A 16570-nucleotide genomic window follows, 5' to 3' on the forward strand; every position below is an offset into this window, starting at 1 on the left:
CCAGTTGCTCATTAATTTGATGATCCGTATATAGCTCCCAGTCGAGCACAAACGAACCTACTGGAAGATGACCAATTAGGCTCGTTCTCTTCCGCAATTTAGGAAAAAGTGGTGCTTGATTTGAACTTAAAGACACATTAACCGCAAGCTTACGGTAATGATATGGTGAATATCAATGGAAAATATGTATATTAGACAATTAGATTAGATTGTATTGCCTTCAGCACTGTACGGAACTATAGGAAGACAGTAACAGGAAAAAAAAAAATATTCAGTTACTATAAATGTCCGCGAACGCCCATACCAAAAGCCTCGCCTATTAAAACAGAACAAATCGTGTCACTCATTAGCTGGATCGGAATGAAAGTGCTCAATCGGCATCGATGCCTGATTCAAACCTCATTGAATGGTAATCATTGAATGGTAATCTTTTTCGCGTTGGGAGGTGCCTCCTTCGGCACAACAACAGAGAGAATGCCATCCCTTAGACTCGCGCGCACGCGGTCCTGGTCAACGCGAGACGGGAAGCTGAAGGTCCGCTGAAACTCGCCGACAGAGCGCTCGCTCACCCAGTAGCGTGGCTTTTCACTTGACGCGGATTTGGTCATTTGCTTTTCGCTGGTCTTAGCGACCTCATTGCTTGAGCTTTCGTTTTCATCTTCAACCTGACGTTGCTTTCCAGTGTCGTCGGTGTTGCCAGAGTGGTACTGGCGCTCAACGCGACCCTTGATGACTAAAGTCTGCGGGTCGGTGAACTCGATGTCGATGTCTTTTTGCGCGACACCCGGGACCTCACCGTCAAGGTGGTAGGTGTCACTAGTTTCCCGTACATCAAAGCGGGGAGAGAACGATCGCACGGAGGTGTGGTGCCCCCAGTTTCTGGAGGCCAAGTGGTTGTCGTAATCGTCCAGCAGGTTGAAGAGGGGGGCGAAGCTGCTGACACTAGGAGTAGTCGTGAACAGGGACATTTTGTAATTTGTTCTGACGAGATATTCTCAGAAGATAGCTTGAGTTGAAGGATTGAGTAGTAGTTGTTGGTGATACTGCTTGAAGCTTGGTGAATTGATACGGGGGATGGGAAGAGCGTTTGACGGCTTATATGCCCTGTAGTGGTTCCCAAGAAGGTATGTTTGAAGTTGAGGTTGTGGGTTCTCGATAGTACTCAGGCATTCTAGAAAGAATATTCTATTTCACGAACCATATTGTCGCGTGCCTGGGATCGTCTCGTAGGATCTGGAATTGTCTTGGAATTCGATGACGTCATATAAATATCCCTTGCAAGTGGCGTTCCTCTGTCTCATTGGCCGGCTGCTGTGGCGGTACGGCCCGTCCAGTGGAACGTTTAGCTTTGGAGGTAAGTGACGTAATGAGCCAAAGCCCCTAGGGCAGGCGTTACCGGAGACAGCATGCTTGATACACGCTTATCAAGAGTTAATTCTGATTCTGAATCTCAATGGTGATTCTAGCGACTCTCTTGACGATGCGACTGACGGCATGGCAGGCCTTAACAGATTGGCTTCACTAAAGTCGTGATTATTCGAAACAACCAGTAATCTAAAGAATGAATGCTGAATCTGCAATCGGCCACAAACAGTGGTTTGAGTACATCCAACAATATACAAAATAAAAAAGACTTAAATTAGATAAACAGCTTAAGGAGATAACCCTTTTGAGTTGTAGGTATAGCGGAAATCTCTGCATCGAGCCCGGTGAAAACTTCTAGCTTCAATGCACGAAAAAGGAGAGTGGTGTTTTGACTGCGAATAGGCACACTATACTGTATATGTCATAGGCTGTAGGAAGAAAGAATAATTCCATTCCCGAGCATGTTCCAGCAACCTATGGTAGGTGCGGCGAGCAGGCCATCGGATGTTGTTAACGATCCTTAGGCAATCCTTAGAAGATTCCGCTGCTAGTAGCGGGAGGATGTATTCTTAGGATGCGGGGAGGTGTTTTAGTTTGTTGAACGAATCACACGGACTAAATTTATTGTCAGGAGGATGAGGCAGAAGAGTACCCTAACTCTTCCGCGCTGGATGTAAGGGCCCATTAAGCTCAGGTATCCTAAAATGTCCAGCCGAAGGTGAGGCTCACCTTGCCGGCACTGGCTATAAAATATCTAGTTTTAGCGGCCAGTCCATACAATGCTGGTGGACTGGCTAATGCTCCATGTCGTTTTCATGTTTTTACTCGTTTTTTTTTTTATGATTTTCTTGTCAATCTATTATATATTTTGTCCTTCCATTTCAAAGCAGACACCTCGGCTAAATCTACGTCCTGTTGGTGGATAACACTGTCACAGGATGTCAGTCTGTCCGTTTCGCTCCGTTTCGGGCGGGCGTTTGGCTAGTTCTTGAGCAAACCAAAGGCGTTGCTCCATTCAACAAGACTCCCCGAAGAGGCGAATTCTGTTTTCGAGAAACGCGTAGTTCTGCCATGGATTCTCCAAATCGTGGTCTATTCTGGAAATAGTTGTTCACGATATTATCTGCAGAGACATCTGATCGGCTTCGATTTGCCCTAAACGGACCAATATTATGAACTTATCTCCACCCTTTTTGGGAGCAAGGCCGGTAAGAACAGTACCAAGGTACAGTGAGTCAATAGAATTTGAGAGTGAATCGGTAAGTGTCACCGTCGTGGTTGTGACGGCTTTGACCAGGAGAGCCGGATGCTGGTCTTCAACCCTCCCCGAGCAGCAGACAGTTTCTCCATTTCTGCATTGCAGCAGATATCTTGTAATCGAATGTCGTATGTAGACCCATGGAAAAGTGGTCCCCAGATCCGCTTCTTCTAGTACCCCATACCAAAATATTCCAATAACTGCCCGATTCCCATCGACAAACGCATCAATTTGATGATCAGTGTTTCGCTCTTTGTACCAGGATACATCAGTGCCATGCAGGAAATCGAATGGGCACTATGAAAAGCCACCCTTTTGTGTGAGTGTAGCATGGCCATGGAAAAAGGATGTGCTTTTGATTGCTCCAATTCCGCGAAGGATGGCTTTGGCGAGTTCGGCAGGCATGTTAGCTGCAGGCATGCTATCTCTTGCCTGCGGTGTAGATAGCACACCTGCAAGCAGAGCCGCAACTATAAGATTGTCTCGTGTCTTTGAGGTACTTCTGTTTTTGAGGCCCGATAGAATGCCGGAAATAGAGTCGAATTTCGGTCTCCAGACGGCGTCGATAACATCAGATGCGATCAAATGATTGCGAGAACAATAGATACGGTCGTTGACAAGTATTTCCGACCGCAGATTCTTGATAACCCTTTGTTCTTCTTACAGGGGTCTTTGAACATTATTCAAACTTCACTCGACAGGGCCAACTCGAGTGCTGTCTAGACTCGGGTGAACCATGGAGAGAGAAGAAGGGCGAGGCAGGGAGAGCCGTCTTCAGCCCACGGGACATCGACAAGATACTGATCGTGCATCAGGGTGCATTTCGCAGATTCGAAGTCATTGTCCATTCTCCGAATTGCTTTCCTGCGAGCTGCAGGTTCTCTAGGAATAGAGATGGTAGCCCACCAAATCGCTTCACAACCGAGTTCTCTCACGGCCTCTTTGAAGTAGAAGAGACAACGATTGACAAAGCCTTCCTTCTGGACTCCGGCGCCTGTACCGTCTGACCAGACATGCGAGATAGCAATGTATGGAACGGCAGGCACACAGATGTGGCCTAGTGCTGTGATGACCAAGCCACCAAGTCCGAGAGCAACCGTTGCTCCCAGCCTCGTGCAAAGGGAATTAAAGCAGGTCACATCGTTTGCTGAGACATTTATGAAGCTGCTCCACACTTGTGCTATCCTGGTCACTGAAGAAGCAAAAATTTGCTGGACAGCTGTCATGATGTAGATGGCCAAAGCTACGGCCATGTAATTGGTTTAGTTCTTCGTTGCCAGCTTGTCGTAAAAGGATAGGTATGTCTTTAACGTAGCCTGTAGCAACTGACAGGTTCCAGAGACGATTTTCGCAAATCCCCAGAGAACGCGCTGTCCCCAAGGCCTCGAAGACTGCGTTGTCAGGTAAATTTCTCCTTATATCGATACTCTGCACCTGGTCGACCTGTGCAAGCCAGCTGAGAACATCATAGATTTCTGATTCTAGTTCGGTCAAAGGTTCCTTTCTTGACTGGAGGGCAAAGTTAGTAAAGTTGAGTGCCATCGTAATTGCTGTGGAGTTGTCGCTCTTTGTTTTGGATGGTGCCAATCGACAAGTGAGTATTGTGAGAGCCCATTCCCGGAAGCTCGCCCAGTTACACGTAGGGGCGTTTTTCGCCTTAGCCTTCATAGCATAACAATCTTCGTTTGAGCACCTCTTGACATTAGCGTCGAGACAAACCCGTTGCAACCCCTCCAAGAATGGGCCAGTGGGCCACCTGTATGTAAGTGCCTCCGATCCGAACGCAAACAAGAGCCCAGGCTCAGGTGTGGTCGTATGTGACTCGTTCTTAGCCAGACTATCACGTTGCGAAAGAACATTACTGAGACCTTCCCACTGGTCAGCTCTAAAGTGTGAAACATTTAAATTACAGGCTTATTTTACCTTTACAATCGTTAGTGGCAGTGAGCTGAATTGTTCTCCGTGAAACACAGCAACGACTCTGTTAAGTCCAGAGAGTGTGTCCAGTTGGACATTGCGATATTTGTCACACTTTGGTTGTGAAATATTCTATAGAAGTGGAATATCCTGAACATAGATCAAAAGATTTTCATATCAGATATACCGTTGACAATGAGCACGGTATTTGAGGGGCCAGAGGATGCGTGCCCAACAAGTGAGGCGAAAGCAGCCAATCCGAAAGCGCTGTGTTTATTCTCAAGATATACGAAATTATCCCATCTAGATCAGACGTGTGTCCCAAACTTTTGAAAGGTGATATCTCTTGTCTGCTACTGTGCTCACCGGTTGGTTATCCTCATACTCACCGACCGGGAGCCAATCATGATGGAGCCTTCAAAGGTTATTTCATATTGGATACAGGCTGGTCAGGCTTATAGGCTGCACCTTGATATCTTACTAATGAGTAGAGTCCAAGAACACTTACTATCTATGTCGTTTGGGTCACTGTTTGCAGCCTGTAAAGCCGTTGCTAGGTCATCATTCCCGGTTAGGAACATGGTCCACGTAACTGAAAGACTGGATGATAAGGCCAAGTCGTCAATCCGGTCTTAAATTCCACAATATACAATGCTACTTGACATGAAATGTTTCACGACAATCGAGTCTTCAACCGACTTTGTGGAAGAAAAATCTCGAGAAACACGAGCCCTTTATTTGAGCTTTTCACCAGTCTTCCCCATGGTCTCAATAAGTCGTCCCCGAATATGCTCCCCGACAATCGTTTCCACCCCCGACCCGTCAAGTGCAGTGCACTTCAACTTCAGCTGGCCATTGAGGAAAAAAGGGACGCTGTACCTATGCTTCTCGGTGAAGGTGATCACCCGATGACGGGCGCTGCGGTAGTATCCACCCGTGAACTTTTGGATCATGTCGCCGATGTTGATCACATAGGCATTTTCCTGTGGAGGGACTGGAATCCAGGTTTCCGTGGGTGGATACCAGACCTCTAGACCCTCGGTGCCCATTTCTTGTAGGAGGATGGTGATGCATCCAAAATCAGTGTGATCGCCGACTGCTGACAGTTAGGATTGGTTTTCCCTTTGTCTATGAGGGGTCTAGGGATAGAAGAGGACTCACCACCAAACTGTCTCTCGTCTCTGACTGGCTGAGGAGCGTAATGCAGAAGTCGCATAGGAATCGAGGGCTCGTTCTCAGCCAGCGCGTCCAGCGCGTCCGGCGGGCAATTCCACTCTGAGGGTAAACCCCTTGCAAGGATTTTGAGCAGCACTTTCACCAGCTGGACCATGCGAGCTTGGTATTTCATAATGGGGATCCGGAACTGGTCCTCCGGGAGTGACTTCGGCCACAGATTGGGACCCGTGGAGAACGTACCGCTGTCAGGATGGTCCTCGGGCACCTCATGGCCGATAATGAAGCACTTCCCAATATCTCAACATCAGCACATCACCTCTCTAGAGCAAAAGAACTTACCTCCTTGGTATCTGGAAGGAGACCTTCCTGGTGGACCTGGATGCCGGGAGGCTCATATCCGCGGAACGACCTCCCCTTACTCTTACCGATCCATACGTCCATCTTCTCCTCCTCGGACAGGGTGAAGAAGAGCTTCGCGCAGTCCATCGCCTGCTTTTGCTCTTCTAGCGAGACTCCATGGCCTACGAGGCTCAGGAATCCGTAAGTAGTACATGCGTGGCGCATCGCGTTGACGACATTCTGGCGGTCCTCCTCCGCTGAAGACGGATCAAGCCAGGCGCTGATGTCGACGGTTGGGATCGTCTCGACACTGCCCATTTTGATTTACTGAAGTTTTGATGCTGTAAACGTGATAGTATTGGCAAAGCTACTTGCTGATCATTTACTGCTTTGAAGACTGGAGAGCTATTTTATAAAAGTGATCTCATACTGGAGATTATGGATGATGGTATGGTCAGACTCTGGGCCAGCCTCATCCTGACTATCTGGCATCCCGAAGCTACCAATCCAATCAATGCTCAAGTCTGTCCTATCTGGCTGAGTTCATGCAGACGAGTGGAAAGTCCGATTACGTTGCTGATTGCGAGTATCGCCGAGTAATTGCGGCGGCACCGTTCCAGTTGTAGGCGTGAAACTCCGGGCCGAGGGCATGGTGTCAGAAGAACCCCATGTTCTCCGATTAAGCCTTGTTTATCTTTCAATACACCATGACAGTTTCTGTGTCAACCGGCTGACAGCAGTTCTAATTCTCATAGGATCGGAGTATCGTTATATGTTAGCAAGTGTTAGTATGCGGAGTATCTCGCCGTCGTTGCTGCATCGGCATGTCTGCCCAGAACAACAGGACAAAGAACAATGGATTATGATAATCAAGCCAAAACACAAAAATATAATGAGAAGTATTAGACGAAGGGTAAGCCATGTTCCTGCTCTTCATACCCAACTCCAAAGATAACAAAACTGTATCAAACCTCAACCAGCTCTCCTACTTCGTTCAACCTCTATACTTAACCACTACAACCCTCCTTATCTGAAACCTCAAACAATCCATCATGTCTGAACAAAATGACTGGCTGGTCCGCCTCCCCGATCACCCCAATGTGCTCGCAACCCGCATCGAGAACCGCCCTCTCCACCTAAGCCATAACAAGCCGCATTTCGAGTCGGGAAAAATCGCATTTGGCGGGCCCATCTACTCTTCACAGCCGAAGGACCTCGAAGACAGTTTCAAGAAGATCATAGGAAGCATCCATCTGTGCAAGGCCGCGACGGAGGAGGAGGTCTGGGATATGGTTCGGGATGATCCGTATGCGAAACTGGGCGTGTGGAACTTGGACGAGGTGGTCATTACTCCGATGAAAGTGTTTGTGAGCCAACCTTTGTAAAGAGCAACGGAGGCTGGGGACTCATTGAATGGATGGATTGGAAACCGGTTCATGCTGTCCTGATGGACTTAGGGCTATGGCGTGTGTCAGCATGACCCGTTATGCGCGCTGGAGACCGATCCTCTCTGGCTAACTGAGCAACGAACGAGTGATTACAGGTTATCTATAAGGACTTCCACTGCATAGGCAGTGTTCAGTAGGGTATGCTCGCTTCTGTTTGTTCAAAATGCATGACAGTCTTCTTCTGAATAGCCCAACGAGAGTTCTTCTGACTTACAAGTATATATCAAAAAGAGTGACTGACTCCAGGACACCTAGCAGCAATTACCCAGCCTCAGTAGTGTATATTCAATAAAAAGTGGATATATGCTACCCCTTTCTACCGTCGTTCTGCCACGCAGCGGCTCACGGAACGGTAATGCTCGGCACAAATCGTGATTATATAAGATAACATATTGTGCATAAATGCTGCGTAAAAACAGACGGATTCGCAAATTGCCGATACGAGAATTCCCAACCAGCAGAAGTAAGAAAAAAAGTTAGCCGCCGACATCAAAAGAAGGCTCGGGAAATTCGCTCGGAGTTTCCAGATTCGGGCCCGAGGTTACATCTCCGAGCCTCCTTCGTTGAGTTAGATCCTAGTGAGAGTCTAGCGAGGGCCTAGAACTCTGGGTTTCGATTTTAGGCTCGGGGTAACAAACAATGCAGAAGAGCAAGTGAGAAGCGAAAACGCCCTTGCCACTAACCCGAGTAAAGGCAACAGAGCGCTCAACGCTAACTGAGAGGGGGAAAGCGAGACGACGGGAGGATGGGCTGACAGCGCGCAGTTCTTTGGATGGAAATATAGCGCAGCGCTCAAGGCTAACCAGAAAGAGTAAATGATCGCGAAATGTCACGAGCTTATACAAAAGTCAAGATGACAGGTGCTAGTGGCGAAGTCTAGGGTGCTCGGAGATAGTGCCGGTGCCGCAGTGCGGTCGATTACCTTAGTATTACTCCAGACTAAATCTATATCGCAAAGGAAGCCGGCTTGGCCGCTCACGCTAAACCAGATATGGTTAGTCTTGCGCTGGAGTATGTCTGCCCAAGGAATCAATGGTTGAGAAACGACAACGGTTGGTTCGCAGCTGTATTAGGCTTCTGCGAAACAAGCTTGTTGATTGCTTGGGCATCACGCTTGCTCGAGTCTCATTTCTGTCTTTAGATTTTCTGTAGGCGCGATCGCTTTGAAGTTGTAAGGAACTCGGCGATCTACGTAGGCTCGGATATAACGATGGCACAGAAACGGCAGAGCGAGCTTTCTATTGCAAAGAGGAAGGCACGGAAGGTAACTCAGGCAATAAGAGGCAAGTAGGCAAGGTATTGGTAGAATAGGAGCAGCTGCGCAAGAGATATAAAGAGCTCAAGTCGTCAGCAACGTCGTCGGATTCTGTACTACTCAACTGCCTATCCTCGATATACTTCTCCCAGAACCGCCTTTATATGAGCCATTGCCTCCGTTCATCCTTCATATCAATCTTATCACGGCCTGATTTCAGATTTTCAGTCCATCGCAAGCCTTTTCTTCGCAGCATCTCGACCACCTCCGTCAGAATGGCCGCCAACATCAACAACGCCGCCGCCTGGCTGACTGAAGCCAAGGCGCACCCTTTCCAAGTTAAGGAGGCGCCCTCTTACACGCCTGAGGAGAACGAGATCCTGGTTAAGAACCATGCTGTGGCCATTAACCCAGTCGACGGCAGCCTGCAATCCAAGGCCTGGTGGCCTATGAACTATCCGACCATTCTGGGCCAGGATGTCGCCGGCGAGGTCGTGCAGGTCGGCCCAAATGTCGCCCGCTTCCAGCCGGGCGACCGCGTGGTTGGCCATGCCGTGGGCATGGCTACCAAGCGCCTTCAAGATAATGCCTTCCAAGCCTACACTATTCTCCAGACAAACATGGCCAGCCAGCTCCCCAGCGAGATCTCCTACGAAGACGCGGCCGTGCTGCCTCTGGGCCTCTCCACTGCCGCCTCGGGTCTTTTTCAGGACGAGTTCCTTCACCTCCAGCTCCCCGCTGAACCGCGTCGGTCGGCTACCGGCAAGGTCCTCCTGGTCTGGGGCGGAGCTGGCAGCGTGGGCAGCAACGCCATTCAGCTCGGCGTTGCCGCTGGGTATGAGGTGTTCACGACCGCCTCGCCCAAGAACTTTGACTACGTCAAGGAACTCGGCGCCAGCCAAGTCTTCGACTACCACAGTGCGACAGTTGCACAGGATCTCGTGGCGGCGCTTCAGGGCAAGACCGTCGCCGGCGCGATGGATTGCATCGGGTTCGCCGCCACCCCGCTTACAGTCGAGGTGGTCTCCAAGTCCCAGGGGGTCAAGTTTGTGTCCACGGTCAAGGGTGGGTTCCAGGCCCCTGAGGGCGTGACGGTCAAGAGCGTCTTCGGTACTACGATCAAGGATAATCAGGTGGGCAAGGCAATCTACGAGGACTACCTACCCAAGGCCCTCAAGGCTGGATCGTTCATCCCTGCCCCTGTCGCCCTCGTGGCTGGGAAGGGATTAGAGAGTGTCCAGGCCGCGGTCGATCTGCAGGCGCAGGGAACTTCAGCCCAGAAGGTGGTGGTTTCTTTGTGATTGTCTCACCTGTGGACCTGCTAGTATAGGCCTTCTTTACGTTGACAATTGAAAAAATTCTTAAGATTACAAAACTGAATGTCGCTTTTACCATTAAGATTTTCGTGCAAGTTTGTATGTCAGCAGCCACTGGGCACTAAGCTAATCAAGTAGCTTGTGCAGTAGTTCAATCGTTAGTTCAATCTAAGCGTAGAGATGGCCTGATTTAGTTGTTTTACAGGGCACCTTGGTCGGCCGAAGAAGTGGTTTCATGAGCGATTGTAGGTGAAATGACGAGCTCGAAAGACCGACTTTCTATTTACTAAGTTGGTGTTGAATCGTATCTGAACCTTAAACTACCTGCTCATAATAGATAAGACGTCTGAAGAGTGCTGAAGGAATAGAATCCAAGTCGTCGAATACGAGACTGAGCTAACGACCAGCCACTCATCCTTCTAGCAAGGATTTTAGCCAGGATATTGTCGAGGGTCCAGCGCACAACTCCAAAAGGGAAACGGAGATCATTAGGTGCAGTAAGTGTGCCTTGGCCGTTAGACCTTGTCCAACACGAGCTGTTCTAATATAAGTGAAGCCCTGCACATGGCGGATAGCCTGAGGAATCCAAGAACCAATAATAATCGTTATATGGGCAGGGGTGGTGTTTGTTCGGGATATTATCGGTCAGTATGTAGGTCTACTAGCCGCCGCATGGAAAAAGAGCCCAGACATTGTCGCGAACAGCTTGATACTCTGGGTTCGTCGCGCCATGGCTGGAGGCAACGACATTCCGCGCCGATAGCGGTACACATTAAAACGACTGCCTAATTAACAGATTTATACCTGGGTTATACTTATGCATACCTGGGCAGTGATGTACGCCCGAGAGCATTTTTGAAGGACTATTGGCCTTTATAAAAATCTTCTCTCTTGGGGTTTCGGCAGTTAAAGGCGTCAACCAGACGCCCACACGGTTCCTTGAAACTCCATACGCAGAAGTCTAAGACGGAGACTCAATTCAGATTCTACCGCCACTAGGCGCTAACGGTCTTTGCCGAGAAGAAAATCTTCAATTTAGCCTGGACAATAACAATGTCATATAGCGTGAGCCAAGAAAGATGATGAACTGGCTGTTGATGAATAGTAATTGAAAAGCTATGGGAAATGTGCAATCCAGGATAGTTAACGAAGCCACCTTTTTTTAAAAAAGGTACCGGCATACAACAGCAATCCCGCTCTATTGGCTAGGATTGAAGCACAAGCAGGTTGCCCGGAGTATCGTGGCTAGATGCAGCGACATGGGCTCCTTTGGGGTATAAGAGCAATCACAGTGATTCCCTCCCCATCCATTGGCTGACGAGATCGCCAGCCTCGTGTCGAATTCGCGTGGCCTGTAGTTGATCACGCCGTTTGAAGTGCTGGGCCATGGCATGGTAAGCTTTTCAAATTCTCGCATCCTGACAAAAGGAGTTATTGCAATTTATTAGTTCTACATTTCAAAGTAAAATTTGCACACGTCGTCTGTAATACTCTTGATATTGGCGCTGACCATACTTAGCGCTGAGGAAATAACCCAACCTGTAGAAAGAGACGACGGTTTTACAGCCCGCCATGTACCGAATATCTGAAGAAGTCTCCTAAGTTTTCATTACGGACCAGATTTGATTCGTCCAGCTCATTATTGGTTGTTTCAGCCGATATGTATACTGATATACCAATATACCCTTCTAGTATCCAAACTCTGCGTCGAGTGAACTGCACGTCTGCCATGAACTTAGCACCCTCTTAGGTGGGACATCCACTAGCTAGGGCTTGGCTCGTCTCCACCCGAACAGCAGCTGCAAAAAGGCTGTAAGCGAGAAGGATTCTCATTGATGGACTATCAATAAAATATGAACGAGAAAAGAAAGCAAAAATTGAGAATGAAAACCAAAATGCTTGCGGCTCAAATATTCGGCCAGTCTGTTCAATAGGGCCAGGAGGACCCTGATGGGCTCTGGGTGTCCGACGGCGGGCTGCAGCGTCCGTCAGGCGCGCCGCCGATGTCGCGTTAATGGCAACCCATAAGCTTGACCTGGCAATTGGATCTCTTGCTGGTGGGGTTTCAGATCGTATTATCCTGGCTTTTATCTGAGTCAACTTGATATATCTCGTCTATAATAAGCACCGATTGGTCCGTCTCGATTGACCAGCGTTGTGCCCCTGCTCACACTAGATGCATGTCTGCTGCAACAGGCACGCCCAGCAATGCCCCGCGAGCGTTTATATGGGGGGAGAAAAAAGTAAAAATGAAAACGAAATAAAAATAAAAACATTTCTATCCAAGAAATGTAAGACTACGCCTTGTCTTCTCGTCCCCACCGTCATCGGCAGGATTCTTGACTGAAACCATGTGTATATATATGCTGCCTTGTGGTTCCGCCGTCGAGTACCAAGAGTTGCCAACCCCCCCAAGCTTTTTCTTCACCTGTACATTCTAGCCCCAGTTGCGCCGATCAGGAATCACCGTCTCGAGTGGCATCTGTATCAAAAGAGGTTGGCGGCAACTATATTTGCAACCCCTAGATACACTCATCCGCCGATTCAGGAACCCCAGCTAGACGATGTCTCAACATGTCAAAAGCCCAGAGCCCACCGAATCCCCAAAACCCCGTCAGAAACCCGGCGCTGCATGTGAAGAGTGCAGACGCCGAAAGCTGCGGTGTGATCGCCGTCAACCGCAATGCAGACTGTGCGAGGCATCCGGTGTAGAATGCCAGGTCATCACGGCAAGACCCTCGCGCGGCCCGAAGCGTGGATATCTCAAGGTGTTACAGGAACGCATTGGTGGGTCCACCAGGCTATACTTTCATTCCCATATGACAGAAGACGTCAGGACAGGGGCTGACATTGTTTATCGTATCTTTTACAGCTGCCCTCGAAGGAGCTTTGCTGCAACAGAGTACTACCAATTTCAGTGGACCCACCGATGATCACCCGCTAGACACTCCCATGCTGGATGACCAGATCGACCTGTCTGGATGGCAATTGCCGGTGATGGATGACGAGTCTTCGTTGAACGGCGTGTACGCTGCGTCCAAGGCTAACAGTTCGTCGGGGACAATCATGACCAATGCCGGCTCTGGGGTGAACTCGATCTCTCCCCCGCACCGATCCTCAAGTATTCCCGTTGAACTGACAATGCCGGACGTTGGTTCACATATAAAGGGAATGGAGAATGTGGAGGACATATGTGAGCCTAAGATCTCAGATCTCATCCAGGCAGACTTGTAAGCCGGCAGTACATTTCGTCTTCACCCAGGACAAGCATACTAAATGAGTACAGGGACCAATTATATTTCGACCGGATCCATCATTTTATGCCCATTCAGCATCAGAGTTGCTACTTTTCCTGGCGCCGACAGCCAATCAAAACTGAGGCTCAGTCGTGCTTACAATATGCGATCTGGACACTTGGGGCTTCGGTATCTGCGCTGCATGAGAATATTGGACACTCGTTCTATCAATACGCGCGTCGCGGACTGGAGGCACTGGATTCCAAGAACATGAGTTTGGCTTCCACAGACCTGGAACAAGTCCAGGCATGGCTCCTGCTAGCCATCCATGAGTTTATGAGCGTCGACTTTCGCCGAGGGTGGATCAGCGCCGGAAGAGCATTCCGACTTATTCAGCTCAACTGGTTGCACGGTACAGACGGCTGGGATCTCACTCGAGCCCAGACGGACTGGATTGAGACGGAGCAAAAGAGACGTACCTTCTGGATGGCGTACTGCCTGGATCGCTTCATGAGTATGCGGACAGGATCGCCGCCAACTTTCAGCGAGAGGGTATGCCTGTCTTCCCTAGTAATTGGATCAAACGTCTTGCTGATAGCTAGCCACAGGTAGCCATCCGTCTTCCTTGTCCTGAAGCCAACTTTCAAAATGACCAGCCCATTTTGATGGGATTTCTTTCCGACGCCCTCGCCGCTGACACTTCCATCACATCCACTTTCACAGAGTGCATCGTCGTTGCAACGATCAGCGGCCGGGCGCTGTCCCATCGAAACCAGTGTCTAGCTGGGGATTTATATTTCAGTGCCGTCGATGATTTTTGGAATCGCCATCAATGGATCAACGCCATCCTAACACAACGCATGGAGGCCTTCTCAGCGAAATACCCCTTAGACATGCAGCAGCAGACCGATCCCATGCTCCTCTTTATTAGTCTCATGTGGCGGACAATCATTCTACACCTTTACCAGACAATGGCTTGTGTAATCCCGTCACACGACGAGAAGAGGGATCTTGTCACGGAATATAAGAAGCGATCATCCGCAGCCGCGCAGGAAATTGTGGACTTGACAAACAAATTATCGCATTTGAACTCGTTGAAGGTAAGTGCACCCAATGCGTTACATATATAGTTCCCAGTCCTCGTCTTAATCTGTGCTTTGTTATCTCCAGGTGCACCCTCTAACGCCCATTCCTCTTTCGCTCTGTGTCGAGTTCTTGATCCTGTATCACAAGCCTGGAGACGTCTTTACGAAGCAACTTCAGGATATCACCGAGGCCATGCGGAATCTGAAGAGATTCAGTAACCTGGGCCAGGAAGTCTTGCAGCTCTTCGATGATCAGCTCCTTACTACTAGTCCCTTTCAATCTTCAACTGTTCATTAGAAATTAAGACGGCCTTTTTCCTTTCTTGTTAAATGATATACATACGCTTTGTTACAGGGTGAGTTAACAAGAATTTTTTTGCCAATTATACAGCGCGATCATCCCTTTATTTCTTTTCTTTTATCTTTATACTTGACTTCCTATTTCGTGGCAGATGAAGCAGTCAGTATTTGGGTCTGTTATGTATATATATCTAGGTTCACCGACCACCAACGTATGTTTTTATACTAAAACCAATCCTTGAGCTTCTTTCATAGACTAGCATAGGCATACTCGCTAAGTAAGCTAGACTGCAATCTCCGACAATTTTGCCCTTGCTCTCGCGTCTCTCGCCTCCCGAGCAATCTTCGCCCTCTTGCTCACTATCGGACTATCAGGCTGCAGGCCATTTATATTATGCGCATCCAAACAAGCCTGGGTGCTTAACAACACAGAATCTCTCGTTCTCTCCCTCATCTCATTTTCATACCTACCTACTGCGTCCGCGATTCCACCCGTCATCCCAGGATTCGTCCATGCCGCGATGATATTCCTCGATAGCATCGCCGCATCCGCCACGCCATGATTGAACGCTTCCCCACGGTAAGAAGTCATCGCATGCGCAGCATCCCCAGCTAGCGTCACACGGCCGCCCCGGTTATCCCAGTCAACAGGCACCCAATCCACTAATTTAATATGCAGCACCTTGCTATCCTCTGGGAGGGTTTCGATAGCCTCTCGAAGCCGCCTTTGAAAATGCTGCGCGTTATTCTTAAACAACGCCAATCTGTCCGCATCTGTCTCGGGCACTGCGTCTTTTTCGGATTTATACAGCCACGACTGGATGAGCTGGCCCTCGTAGAACGGGTTCGGGGTGTCTTTGCTTCCGTTTATGGTTGGGCTAGAGACGAGGGAGAACCACATGTACACTCCCGTTTCGGGATGCGATCCCTGAAAGAGAAGCGGATCAATCTCGCGGATGGGCGCGAATTGCTCTGGTGTCATGGTGATGGTGGTGCCGATGCTGCGGACGGGAAGCGGGTTCAGGGCGCCGGCCTCTTCGCCAAGGAGGAGACGGCGAGTCTTGCTGTTTCGACCATCAGTGCCGACGAGGAGACAGCCGGTCGTTGATGTGCCGTCCGTAAAGGTGACTGTTACCGAGTCGGGAGTCTCGGGGGAGACGTGAAAGGAAGAGAGGGTTTTATTGTAGTTGATGTCCAGTCCCTCTCCGAGGAGATTGCCCAGGAGTCTGCGGTTCACACGAAGGCGCTTACTAGGTGGAATGACATACTTGGGGATCGCAGTTGAGAGGTCGAGGAAACAGAACCGGCGCGAGTCGTCGAGTGTAGGGTCGACTTGAATCTCTTCTAGTCTGTTGAATAATTCTGCGGGCAGACATTCTTCCAGCGCGTTCAAGGCCCAGTGGACCGTCAATGCCCATCCACGACCCTTTTCAGTGTCGGCAGCGCTGTCTCGCTCGTAGACTTCGTAGGGAATTCCGGCTTTCTTTAGGGCTTGAGCGAGGGTGAGGCCGACCATACCCGCGCCGAGGATAATCACGGGGAGAGTGGGTGAGGTGCGTGTCATGGTGATAGGCTATCTGGTTTAGCTGTCTGGAATTGGTGGAGGACGGGAAAATAGTATATCTTCCTGCTATTTGAATGTATTCACTACCTTTCGTTTAATATTATCCCTCTTTATCGCCAGATATCGATCCAACGAAGTCCTATCCAACTTGCCATGGTCAGATGCTTATCCCATGATCCAAAATTTCATATCCGTCGGCTCGGAGTATCAGAGGTAGCCAAGCTAACTGCATGACATTGCAGGCTCGGACTAACGTAAACACAGTCTCTCGGGCGCGGACAATCAGGGCAACGTTAAGTTAGCTGAAGAGC

The 16570-nt window shown here is 49.2% G+C and overlaps 7 protein-coding genes across 7 annotated transcripts, besides 1 other annotated feature; 3 read left to right on the plus strand and 4 right to left on the minus strand.

Moving 5' to 3' along the window:
- Positions 1-16570: part of a sequence feature (contig 1.135 1..301041(1)) that runs on past both edges of the window.
- On the minus strand, positions 173-1166 carry ANIA_07892 (Hsp20/alpha crystallin family protein). Its single transcript, XM_676069.2, has one exon. The coding sequence runs from the start codon at positions 966-968 to the stop codon at positions 414-416; it is 555 nt and encodes a 184-aa protein (XP_681161.1). The 5' UTR covers positions 969-1166; the 3' UTR covers positions 173-413.
- Positions 5275-6373, minus strand: ANIA_07893 (isopenicillin N synthase family dioxygenase; the record flags this gene model as incomplete). The annotated part of the gene is made up of 3 exons (XM_676070.2): positions 5275-5636; positions 5702-6002; positions 6056-6373. 3 exons carry the CDS (start codon positions 6371-6373, stop codon positions 5275-5277), a joined length of 981 nt encoding a protein of 326 aa, XP_681162.2.
- Positions 7108-7440, plus strand: ANIA_07894 (YciI family protein; the record flags this gene model as incomplete). The annotated part of the gene is made up of 1 exon (XM_676071.2): positions 7108-7440. The coding sequence occupies one exon, from the start codon at positions 7108-7110 to the stop codon at positions 7438-7440; it is 333 nt and encodes a 110-aa protein (XP_681163.2).
- ANIA_07895 (protein cipB) lies at positions 8907-10059 on the plus strand (the record flags this gene model as incomplete). The annotated part of the gene is made up of 2 exons (XM_676072.2): positions 8907-9473; positions 9555-10059. Exons 1-2 carry the CDS (start codon positions 8923-8925, stop codon positions 10057-10059), a joined length of 1056 nt encoding a protein of 351 aa, XP_681164.2. The 5' UTR covers positions 8907-8922.
- On the minus strand, positions 10720-10927 carry ANIA_11583 (uncharacterized protein; the record flags this gene model as incomplete). The annotated part of the gene is made up of 2 exons (XM_050611166.1): positions 10720-10859; positions 10900-10927. 2 exons carry the CDS (start codon positions 10925-10927, stop codon positions 10720-10722), a joined length of 168 nt encoding a protein of 55 aa, XP_050467219.1.
- Positions 12639-14693, plus strand: ANIA_07896 (protein dbaA; the record flags this gene model as incomplete). The annotated part of the gene is made up of 5 exons (XM_050611167.1): positions 12639-12828; positions 12947-13304; positions 13361-13862; positions 13919-14410; positions 14481-14693. The coding sequence occupies 5 exons, from the start codon at positions 12639-12641 to the stop codon at positions 14691-14693; spliced, it is 1755 nt and encodes a 584-aa protein (XP_050467220.1).
- ANIA_07897 (protein dbaB) lies at positions 14979-16259 on the minus strand (the record flags this gene model as incomplete). Its single annotated transcript, XM_676074.1, has 2 exons — positions 14979-15071; positions 15171-16259. 2 exons carry the CDS (start codon positions 16257-16259, stop codon positions 14979-14981), a joined length of 1182 nt encoding a protein of 393 aa, XP_681166.1.

This window comes from Aspergillus nidulans, chromosome II (assembly GCF_000011425.1).
Source record: "Aspergillus nidulans FGSC A4 chromosome II".
In the NCBI taxonomy this organism is placed as follows: Eukaryota; Fungi; Ascomycota; class Eurotiomycetes; order Eurotiales; family Aspergillaceae; genus Aspergillus; species Aspergillus nidulans.

Excerpts from the sequence above, each read along its gene's own strand:
- ANIA_07892 (XM_676069.2), bottom strand. The coding sequence starts at position 968 with ATGTCCCTGTTCACGACTACTCCTAGTGTCAGCAGCTTCGCCCCCCTC.